The 12,468-nt window shown below is 38.4% G+C and overlaps 1 protein-coding gene across 1 annotated transcript in view; it reads left to right on the top strand.

Moving 5' to 3' along the window:
* The first annotated feature begins 2,769 nt into the window (after positions 1 to 2,769).
* LOC126428422 (uncharacterized) overlaps positions 2,770 to 12,468 on the top strand; it is a 48,776-nt gene continuing 39,077 nt past the window's right edge. The window contains exons 1-2 of the mRNA XM_050090349.1: positions 2,770 to 2,849; positions 2,989 to 3,075. Of these exons, the coding sequence (XP_049946306.1) occupies positions 2,989 to 3,075 (87 nt within the window). The 5' untranslated portion in view covers positions 2,770 to 2,849. The remainder of the gene's footprint in view (positions 2,850 to 2,988; positions 3,076 to 12,468) is intronic.

Raw genomic sequence — 12,468 nt, 5'->3', positions numbered from 1 at the left:
GCTAGGGGGGAAAATGTCTTTTATTACTCATTATTAAAGCTGTCAGTGGGTCAGAAAGGAGTCTCATGCCTAGCAACAAAAATATTAGGTCATTTTCCCATTAACACAAAATATCTGACAGGTAGCAAAAGCAAGTTTTAAATGTAATTTAAAATCACTTTACCTGGACAACTCCCTCTATTCGATTGACGAATTGCTGTTTAAAAACTGTGTTCATTAATGTTGAGAGAAATCATGTATACATATATCATAAACTGACTGGGTCCACGACATTTCAATAGAAGAATCGTTCAAATGATGTACAGAACATGTAACTAATTAACTAAGGTTCTTTTCATTTCAATTCAGGAACCAGTATCAAGTGAATAATCTAGTTGTATTCTACAGTCTCTCACATATCATCCTCATATGAGCTCTGAAGGAAAGAGTAAACTAATTACAGCATAAATAGAGCTGTTGGACAGCATTCCATGCACCAATTGAAAGGGAAAAAACCATGTTATGTTCCATAAAATGCGGTAACGTTGGGACACTTTTACAATTGTTTTCGTGTCTATACTTGTAAAACAAATTCATTAAGACCTTGTTTGTATATAAAGCAGGTCTTTCTTTTTAGGAATATGGACATAATTCATCTTTACAAGCAATGAAATTGTAATACATGTCCCAAGTCGAATTTTCCAATATCACGCCATTGTGTGGGGAAACATTGAGACAGCACCATTTGCGCTTTGGAATTCTAGGAGAAATCAATTTTTCCTGTGCCCACACATCAGTCGTTTATTTATGAAGATCTAAGGCAACAGTAAATTTATTACAGTTGTTTTTCCTTGGTTGATATGAGAACTAAAGGGGTCACCGATAAGGCCTTTGGTCCTTAATTGTGCTTCGAAATAGGCAAAACTAACGATGTGATTCTGTCCTCAAAAGTGTATCCATCAAACGGTCCTAACTTGATTCGATTGTAGCGATCTTTGGAGAACCATTTTCGGTCCATGTTCTCAAAATTTTCTCCGCCTTATTGTAACATAAGGTGGTCGCATATAGCCCACTGCATTTCCACACAATGTTATTGATGTGCATGCCTTAGACGAATTTTGTGACCTCTCTGGCTCCTTGGTTCTCTTTTTGTGATAATTTTTGCAGCACAAGGATCGTCAATAACATTAGTTTCACCATAGTTCCAGATGTGGGTAGGTGTGATTCCACTTGCAAGGCTTCATTCCAGCTCGCCTCTGTGTAATTCTTGTTGGCTCTGCTTCAAGAATATGTTATGGATTTCTGGGCATCATTGGTCAGTTATGATACTGAAAACGTTAACAAATATTTTTAAGAAGACTTGGGGTTAACTATGGCACAGTCGCAAAGTTATACCAGCCGTGGCTGACTTTTTACAATTTTAAGGTGTAAAGTAATTCAAGGTGTCGCAGAAATGCTGTCACAAACGTTGAGGGGTTGCAGAGCGTGTCTTGAGGAACAAATTGAGGACAGGAGTCTGTGTTGAGAAACGTCATCCAATGATACTACAGAACATCACAGCTATAGGTGCCAGCATTGTGTCGCTAGGTCAGACCTTCAGTGGCAAATGTGACTTTGTAAGCTGACACAGTTTTCTTTTTGAATACCGAGAGAAATTCGAGATTTTAGAGGCTTCAAGGAGAAAAATAAACTGTATATCTGAAACATTCATCTACCTAGGCCATAAGAGCACCACATTCAAAGGAGACATTGCCTGTCTGAGCAGCAGCTAGCTCTATCTCCACTGGTGATCGTGGCAACCAGTCGCGATCGCTGAATAACAAACAACATTGCGAGACATTCCACTTACAGATGGTCAGCGTACGAAGTCACATTTGCTGCACAAGAGGTGGCTTAGCGACAGGCGCTGGAGCTTACTTTATCGACACTCCGTTTCGTCGCTGAATGACATTTCCGGACACCGGTTCCTATCCTGATTTTTTTCTCAAGACACCCTCTGCAATACCACAAAATTTGTCGCAACATTTCTGGGACACTTTGTATATGCACATAAAAAAAACACTGTTATGAAAGAAGAGAAGTTTCCGAGTATGTAATTATCAAAATAAATACATGTTAGTAACGTAATATGCAGAGTTTTTTTATTGGAGTATGACGTTTTCGGAAAACACATAACCCCGAAAATTTGGCCAAATGTATTCAAACGACAGTGGCGTGATAGCTTCCAAATGTTGGCAGCACATGTTGCCGTAGCAGCGACTGGGTGTAATTCCAAACGAATAGCGTTGGCGCTTAATTCAAATGCTGAAAATTATGTGCTGTCCCGCAGTTACAACCCGTGTCCCAACGTTACTCTATTTCACGGTTGTAAAATGATAGGTGGATTACAGAGGGTGGATGTAGATATCAATGTTGATGTAGCTTTTGGGAACGTGCTGCCGCAGTTTCCAGGTTTAATACCAAATTGTATTTTAAATTTGCTTTCGTAAACTTTAAAGTAATTAGAACCTGATTCTCGATCTCTATCTTTGTTCTTAAATTTATTTATGAAAAATTTGATATTATTAGCACTTGTTTATGTACATTATTGAAGTATTTATCATTCGCCATGCAATTTTGTAAACTATATTAGATGATGTTTTGGATTTGGCTGCGTTCTGATCAACGTTACAACATAGGTTATGATTAGCTACATCAGTAAATATAATCTGAGTACCAGGACGTGCATAGTTATTGCACTTCGATAGTCTTTGATGCTGAAAGTCTATTGTTACTTTTTTGAAACAATAAGTCCTATTGTACTGTTCGTGAGATTACAACTATATAGTTAAAGGTAGAATTTCGTTGCTTGTTATCTGCCTCTTATAACGGTGAGTAAATAATAATTCCCCACATATTTATCGTGTTAGTTAATGTCAGTTGGTCAGCAGGCACTTGCTAATTTATTTATCGTTTTTCTAATATAATTGTCTTCGTTTGGCACGACTTATTCGTACTGCTTTGTTTCAGATGAAGCAAGTACAGAAGCAGCCTGATGGTGAAAACACAGTGAGCGAACATAATTCAGACAACTGCACGGAAAAAGAAAAAGAATTCGTAAGTATTGCGAGAGAACTTTCTTATTTTAGCGTGTGGTTAAAAGACGCTGTTTTAGTTAGCGCTGTTTAGTTGTTACGAGAGCGCTGAAGGTGTGCACTGAAAGATAAGAATATTCTCTGAATAGCTCTGTAAACCGTTAGAAACCAATGAGACATAGTTATTCAGGTCGCCTTTGAGCCACTAACTTTTCATCCCTCAATGTTGAATGGAATGTGTTGGTAGTTGTAAGGAACCGGAAAACAATTGTGCGGGAATTGTTGCCTAGTCCCACGATTTGTTTAGGCTAATTGTCATCTGTAAAAATAAGTGAACATTTCTCTTTCCCGGACGATGCATTTCTTGCGTTCATGCATGCGTCTAGGGATTAGTACCTTGACCTGAAATATCCTGTTAGATAACTGTAACTTGATTTTTAGTATGCGTACGAGACGTAAATGGCTGTTGCTTGAGGGATACTTTTTTAAATGGAAAAAAGGTTCGATGTAGCACTTTCCAAACAACTGTCATTTTCATTTGGAATTATTTTCTTGGATAATGTAGCTGAAGGAAATAATATGTTTGTGTAGCTGAAGGAAACGGTAAAAATATGGTTTCTACTAAATGGGATCTCAGAATAGTTGAAGGCTTACACTGGAATTTCATTCGGAGGCGCTGTGATTCAAATTGATGCTAGGCCGTCTATGTTTACATTTTTCAAGGTTTTTTTAAAAAATTATTAAGACAAACGGTGAGATGTCAGGCCTATAACCTATTTCCTAACCCATCCTCCCTTAATCGAAGTTTGTGCTCAGTATGTAATAATCTCATTATGGACGGGACGTTAATCTTGCATGCTCTGAGTCTTGAGTTCGCCAATATGACATTTTTTTTAATCCTTGCGGAAGAACGATGTGTCCAACGTGAAGTATGAAGTACGTCATCTCTCTCTCTCTCTCTCTCTCTCTCTCTCTCTCTCTCTCTCTCTCACACACACACACACACACACACACACACACACACACACACACACACATTTTCGGTAAAATACACTTAACGTATTCAAGGCTGTTTTGTCTGTGCCGATGTTTGTACCAACTCTCGTGATGGGACGATGAATCTTAATCGTGAGTCGGATGTCGGTAGCCAATAAGACTGCTCGTCGGTAATTTCCTATGATTCTAAAATAAATTTAGGCTGTATTTTTGGTGATGTAACCACATCGGAATTTTCAGTAAAAACGGTAATAAGACATGGTAGTAGGTTATTACGTTTATCTCGAGCTACACTGCATATCATTGTAGTACAACAGTCTTATTTCCGTGTTGAGATACGTTGGCTTCCTAGCATAGGCAAATTGCCCCAATCCAACATAATCCAGTCTTCGGCCTAAGCTACAGATTACTCTGTTAGCACATCTAGTTTTCTTCCATGGTAGGCTCGATGGCTTCGGCAACAAGCGACCAGACTGTCACATTTCAATGTAACCTAGGCCTTGGGCTTAGTTAAGGTCAATCTGACGCCACACCTAGTTGTTTTCCATTCATATGTAATATAATTAGGGTGACCAAACGCCCCAGAAAACAGGGATTGTCCAGGTATTTAATCGTAACAAACACTGTCCATAAAAATCGTTTCACGATGATTAAAAGCCCTGGAATTAATTTTTTAAATATATTTTATGAAATACTATCAGTTTTTAGATATTTCACTAACAAAACTAATTACAGCATGGTAAAGTGGTCTGGTTCAACTCCATAGTCCCACAGTAATCACATTATGAAGACTGATACAGTGAAACAATAACTTGGTGTGAGCTGTACTGTGGCTGGAATGAAGTTGTGTTGATGAAACAGTTCCGGGGGGAGCAACTTGAGATGAATTATGAAAATTGTCAAGTTACTTAACCACTGTCAGTCAGACTAGTGTAGTTGTTGATGTTGTGTCAGACAAGCTGTGGCAGTGTCTTCTCCTATCGGTCATATTGTTGCCACTGAGTTGCAAATCGCATTTCCAAAATATGACTGCAGATTCAATGACAGTTACTGTGAGGGCAGAAGGTTTATCAATAACGGTAACTTGATTACGAAACAGAGTGTTTCGATATGTAACTATTTTATTATTATCAGTCATGGTCAGTGTTTGACATAATTGATCAAATCAAGTTGTACTTTAGCAGATTCAGTGCATCAAGTTGTAGTAAAACTCTACAAAATTATTTTGTAAACCTTATTCAGTTTGAGAGAGACAAGTTAAAGCAGCCGAGCTTACACTAGCCTACTACACAGTAAAACATCACCAAACCTTTAGGTCTAGTGTTTGTACTAATAAGCTTATTAGCATAATGTTTGATGATTCTTCCATTGCAAAAATGTTTAGTTCAGCAAGAACTACAGTATCAGCCTTAGGAAAAGGAGGAATATCTGAGCAACTGGAGCACCTCATATTCACCGTTACTGTTGGTGTTTGATTAGATGTAACTGAAGAGAGTGCCAGAATTAGAAAGTGTTAATGAGAAAGTGTGTTACTTGAAGGGGAAAAACTGAAATTGATGACTCAGTTTCCTTTGATCAATCTGAGATATTGATGTATTTTGGTGAAGAAAATCTTCACAAGTGGAATGATGAAAATGAAGCACTATTGCAGTATCATGTCATGAGAAGTGCTTGAGCTTTTATAAAATATGTGACCATCTTCAACATGACTCTGAGATGGTAATAATTTCAAGGTATTTGTATGCAGTATCAGCTCATAACACTGAAGTACAAAGAATATTTTCATTCTTGAATAATAAGTGGATTAATGAAAGGAACGGATTGGAAGTGGACACTCTTGAAGCAATAGTACAGGTCTTATAAAGCTGCATAGTTGACTGTGTTCGATTTTACCATTACATCTCATAGAACAAAGATATGGTTAAGAAGACTGGGAGCTGTGAAAAATACGCTTTTCTCCAACGACATTCTACTCCATCTGCAAGCACTTAGTAATATTTAAAGCTAATATTAATTTTGTTTTATTAACAACACCATAGCTGTAATACTTCGAAAAATTGTAATATATTTGTTTTTTTATTATTTACGTTATGAAACAGTAAATTTGTATTTGTCTTTTTTAGTATTAGCATACAGGCTGTCATCAGGTTAACAATAGGTCTTCTTCTTCTTGGGTTTTGTTAGGACCCTTGGCATGTTTTGCACATCTTCTTTTGTCCCAATACCTCTTCATACTCTCGCTTCTTCTGTTTTTTTCTTCTTCTGTTGAGACAACTTTGATTTTGGTGTCTGGCCACCTCTGACCATCCACCAACCTTTTATACTTCTCCCTGTCCTGTACTACTGCCTGCAGATTCCTTTCTTTTATTCCTATAGCCTTCCAATCATCTCTGACTTCCTTCATCCAGTTGTTTCCCACATGACATGTTGCATTCCATATCTTCTTAACCAACCTCTCCACATCCAACCTCAAAATGTGCCCAACACACCGAGCGAGGTGGTGCAGTGGTTAGCACACTGGACTCGCATTTGGGAGGACGACGGTTCAATCCCGTCTCCGGCCATCCTGATTTAGGTTTTCCGTGATTTCCCTAAATCGCTTCAGGCAAATACCGGGATGGTTCCTTCGAAAGGGCACGGCCGACTTCCTTCCCCATCCTTCCCTCATCTGAGCTTGCGCTCCGTCTCTAATGACCTCGTTGTCGACGGGACGTTAAACACTAATCTCCTGCTCCTCCTGTGCCCAACAAATCCTTATCATTCTCAATCAAAATTGTAGTCTGAAAAGGTCAACAGCTGGAGGGGTGGAAGAAGATGGGCAGTCATTTCAAAAGGAAGATTTGGCGAATCCCAAGGTCATCACAACAGAGTGGCATCTGTACTCCAGTGGAGCAGCCACAAAAAGCATCTGATTCCAGTGGAGTGGCCTGATTACATCCTCTGGCACTAACCACCTCAGTTGTAACCAGGCTAGTGCAAATGCTGTAGCCAAAGTCGAAACTTTGGTTTGTGAAGCAGTCATGAACCATGCGATAATTACAAATATACCCCAGGGGGCTAAACCCTCGTTGACCCGGATTCTGAGGAGCCTGCATCATGTGCGAAACAAAACTGTGAACCTACAAGTACCTTAAAATCCAGTCTAAATCGCGGACACAAAATCAGACAGAATGAATAGGTGTTAACATAACATTAACGTCAAAAAATTAAAAACACTTAGGTACATTTTGGGGATCCATTGGAGTATGGCTGGTTGTATTCCGGTTTTCTGCAAAAATGACTTGGTCACCCTAGAGATAATTGTAATCAGTTTGTACATTCCACCAAAAGAAATAATTAGATCCAGTGATTCTCATCAGCTATCATCTATTATCACCCAGCTGCCTATGACCAGTGACAACGAATTGCTAGCATCAGCCCACAATCCAAAAGACACAGACACTGTTAAGGGCACTTCAACCCAGTCAAGCTGCCAGCACATACACTATTTTATATTCTAAGCTGGCTTGCACGAGTGTTTTGAAAGCATTTCCCTTTGTACAGGGTGGAGTGCAATAAATTGCTGATTTGGGAATGAAATAAGAAAATAATGACCACATAGAAACTTACATTTTTATTTTTCTCATAGTGGACAATAATGGAATTTTCTAATTACACGGTTTAAACAGTATATGTGCCAAATGTCTACCTTCACAATCCACACACTGCTGCAGTCGTTTTCTGAAATTTTCATGCACCATTTCAAGCATGTCTAGTATTCTTGCAATTTCAGCCTGAATATTCTTCTGTAGGTCTTCCAGGGTGTTGGGGCAGTTGGAACACACCTTTGACTTCAGGTAACCCCTAAAAAAAATCTTATGGGGCTAATTCCGGTGATTGTGCGGGCCAATTGAGATCCCCCATCCAAGAGATAAGCCTTCCAGGAAATGTTTGCCTCAAGAAATTGATGATAATGCCTGTTGTGTTTGCAGTGGCACCATCTTGTTGAAAGCAGGTATCCTGTAATTGCATTGCCTTGCCTTGAAAGCTGGCTGAAAAAACTCTTGCAGCATATTTAAGTAACGATCCGAACTCACAATTACAGTACGATGATTTTCCTGGGAAAAATAAGGCCCACTGATGCCTACTCGTGATACAGTGTGCCACACAGTGACATGGTCTGAGTGCAGGGGTCTCTGGTGCATTTGCCTGGGGTTCATGTTGCTCCAGTGTTGCATATTCTGTTTGTTTACACACACACTGAGGTGAAAATGTGCCTCATAAAAAAAAGAGCACATTTGCATCACCGGGTATGGTTGCAAGCATGTCTTTACAAGATATTCTTCATTTTACATAATCCCGACCTGGCAGTTGCCACACACCCTTTATACGGGTGAAAATTCAGTTCATTATGAAGAATCCGGCAGAGAGAACATCTTGAAGTGCTGAGAGCAAGTGGGTGTTTCCGAGCTGAGCATTTTGGAGATTGCAGTACTTTGCTCCAACTCGTTTGACATCTTGTGGCACTTCTCTCAGGTCCTCTTCATACAGATGACACATCCCCTGTTGTTCTGAATGCATTTATCCAATTTAAAATTGATTGTCGTCCAAGATCATGTCTGTGTAGGGGTTCTGCAAATTGCAAATGAAAAGCACTTTGCACTTCTATGATCAAGTGGGAATTCAAGAAATACACTTCAACACAAAGTGAGTCCTCCTCACGTGTCCACTGCATTATCACAGCTGAACAACAACTGAATGCAAACCTCCATTGGTCACTAAAAACTACATCCTCTCTCCCCTCTATTCAACCAACAGTACCACCACAACGTGAATTCTAAAAAAGCAATTTACTGCACTCTACAGTGTACACTGATTGCAGTCTCCCAGTGGTGTTTTATTTTCTGCTTTTGCTTTGCTACCCTCAGTTATAGTTTCTGTGTCATTTCTACAGCTATATCTACACTCAGCAAAACCAGTGTGAAGTACATGGGAGGGGTACGCCCCATTACACCAATTATTAGTATTTCTTCCCATTCCAGTCACGTATGGAGCACGGGAAGAATGATTTTTTGAACGCCTCTGTGAGTGCAGTATTTATTCTAATCTTACTCTCATGATCCATACGTGAGCAATACAAGGGTATTGTAGTATATTCCTAGAATCATCATTTAAGCCAGTTCTTGAACCTCTGGTAATAGACTTTATTGGGATACATTTAGAAAGTCTCTCAGAAAGACTCTTTAAGAGTCTGCCAGTTCACTTTCTTCAGCATATCTATAACACTTTCCCATGAATCAACAAACCTGTGACCATTCGTGCTGCCCATCTCTGTAAATGTTCAATACTCCCTGTTGGTTCAATATGGTATGGATCCCACACACTTGTGCAGTATTCTAGAATGGATCACATGAATAATTTGTAAGCAATCTCCTCAGTAGACTGATTGCATTTCCCCAGTTTTCTACCAATAAACTGAAGTCTGCCACCTGCTTCACTCTCCATCGAGTCTGTCCCTACAAAGTGTTACACCCAGGAACTCATATGAATTGGTGTATTCCAGCTTTGACTGATTGTCATTATAGTCAATGGATACTATGTTCTTCTGTTTTGTGATGTGCACAATTTTACGTTTCAGAACATTTAAAGTAATTTGACAATCTTTGCGCCACTTTGAAATCTTACCAAGATCTGACTGAATAGTTATGGAACTTCTCTGAGACAGTACTTCATTATAGGTAACTGCATCATCTGCAAAAAGTCTCATGTTACTATTAATATTGTCTGCAAGGTCATTAATATACAAGTGTCTGGGCACTTACCTTGACAATCGTAACATATGACGAGAATTTCCTTGGATTTTGTTAAAGGGCTCTTGATGAGATGCTGCTATAGTAGCTGTTGGTCTGCCCTTGTTGCTGAGTAGTCAGTGTTTCTGACTGCCATGTGGAAGAGCAGGGTTCAGTTACCAGTACAACCAAGGTGGACTGAAATGAAGTTTTCTCAGCCCCATGACAAGGCAGCCTGTTGGCATCAAACAGTCCTCCAGTGGTGAAGGTAACTGTTTAATTTTGGGTAGGCTTACCTTATATCTTTTTATAAAGGAGATCCATGCATCAGTTCTTCTTGGTAGAAAAGTTGTCTTTAAATTTCTGATCACTTATAAGTTGTTTAACCAGGTTCTGTTTCTATGGAGGCATTCCATTTAATGGGCATTACATGTGCAAGCATAAAAAACTCAAAGTTAATTACATTAGGAGAAGGAAATTTTGCTAGTCACCATATAGCGAAGATACTGAGTCGCAGGGCACAACAAAAAGACTCACAATTATAGCTTTTGACTATTAAGGCCTTCGTCAACAATAGACACACATACGCACATACACACACTTTCACGCAAACGAACTCACACACACTACTGCCATTTCGGTAACTGAAACCACAGACTTTCCTTCTCATAATATTGTTGCATTCATTCCATCCTGGATTTTCAAAATTAATCATTGCATTTAAAATAAGATGATTGATAGGAATTGCATGAGTAAATGAACCTGGGTTCTGTAATTGACTTTTGATGAGAAGAAGTGTATAATTTTGTGAAAATAATATTTTTTTGTGGAGAAAGTATTGTAATGGTCGTTAACTTAAAATTGACTTCTAAAAGCCTATAAGTGTAAAAAAGTTAGAAATTCTGTGAAATTTGAACTTCAATCTTGATCACAAAATTCTGAGGTAGAAGTGAAGAACAAACTGATTTTCTTTTTATTGCAGAGCAAATAATTTTAATATTTAACAAAATAAAAAAAAATAATAGTGATGTACCAGGTGTTTTATGCAGATTGTAACAGGTGTTACATATTACATCATCCTTATGAATTCTAGACTTGTTTACATTCTAAATATTAATGAGGATCCTATGTTCTAGAAGAAGCAAAGTTAGGCTTTTGAAGGTTCTGAGAGCGAAACAGTTGTATTCAAACTTTTTTTGTGAAACATCAATATTTTTGCCACATTCATTAAAAAATTCTTCCTTCTTTCATTTTAATGCTTGGGAAACGTAATTTAGCCATTATATTGCTTAATTTTACATAAGAAACATAATTTTCTTTTGATTTTAATAATGTTCTACCAGTTTCACAATATTGCAAAAACATTATTTTCACTTCATTTTCTTCAACCACAGCACTTCGGCGTACACCAACATATTTATATTGTTTTAGATTCTTTAAATTATCTTGGCTACTTTCAAAGCAAATTGAACTAAAAGAAACAATCCTGCATTCACTTCCCCAGTCTCTATTTTGCCTAACTCTTCTTCACAATCAGAGTAGGCTTGTTTGTACTGAAGCATTGTACTAGCATTTAGTTGCTCAACTTCTGGAGCACAAATAGTAACTTTCTTCACTTCTGGCCAACATACTGTAGACAGCAACACATGCTTATGGCCATACAGCTTGAAATGATTGAATCCCTGTATTTGTTGTATGGAGCCCATATGATCCCATCTTTCCTTAAATGTTAACTCTTTATCAGTGTATGTCTTTTGGATACCTTTCACATGCTTCTGAATGTAAGGATGAAAAACTTCTGGTTATGAAACAATAATTCTTCTAGATTTCACAACCATCCAAACACTGCACTTAACGTTGTCACCAAACCCATCCATAGCACGTTTGCCATGACAGCTGGGAAAAAAAATACCACTCCACTTCTACACCATAATCACATTTCATGTGACAGATTTTCAACAGAACAAATTTATTTTTGAACTGCCTTGCACACTTGACACTAAAAATTATAAAATTATTGGCCAGTGGGGTGCATTTAACCTTTATGAGGCCAGGTGAGGAGCTTGATGATTGAGAAGTTGTACCTCTGGTCATGAAAATTGACAATGGCTGGGAGAGCAGTATGCTGACCACATGTGTCTCCATATCCACATCCAGTGGTGGCTATCGGTTGAGGACGACACAGCAGGTTTTTGGGGCTTCCAAGGCCTGTTCAGGTGCAAAGAGAGAAAAAGAGAGAGAGAGAGAAAGAGAGAGAAGCTTCCAACAAATGCTATGTTTCTGGTGTGATTGTAAACTTTCACACTCCCTTAAAGCTAACTGGTAAATGACTGGAAAACAGAACACGTTCGGCTGAAGAATCTCTTATTGTGCTGACGTGAAGTGTAATGCCCCATTTTACACTCTATTGCCTTATGGAGTTATCTTATAACTAATACAACTAAAGGAAACGAAGAATTTATTAAGCACAAACGAGCAACAAGATTATTTTGTAAAGTAGATAACAGCACATATTGCAGAGGCTTCTTGAAGGGCCATGGGATTCTTATATTCACTTCTCAAAACATATATCCATAAATAGTTTTTGTAATTGACAATAAACTTCAGTTTCAGCTTAACTGTAATTTACAAAGTCATAGGACAAGACAAAA

Source organism: Schistocerca serialis, chromosome 12, assembly GCF_023864345.2.
Source record: "Schistocerca serialis cubense isolate TAMUIC-IGC-003099 chromosome 12, iqSchSeri2.2, whole genome shotgun sequence".
NCBI classification, from domain to species: Eukaryota; Metazoa; Arthropoda; class Insecta; order Orthoptera; family Acrididae; genus Schistocerca; species Schistocerca serialis.
The sequence above is the reverse complement of the archived record's forward strand: the minus strand, read 5'-3'. Positions and strand labels throughout refer to the sequence as shown.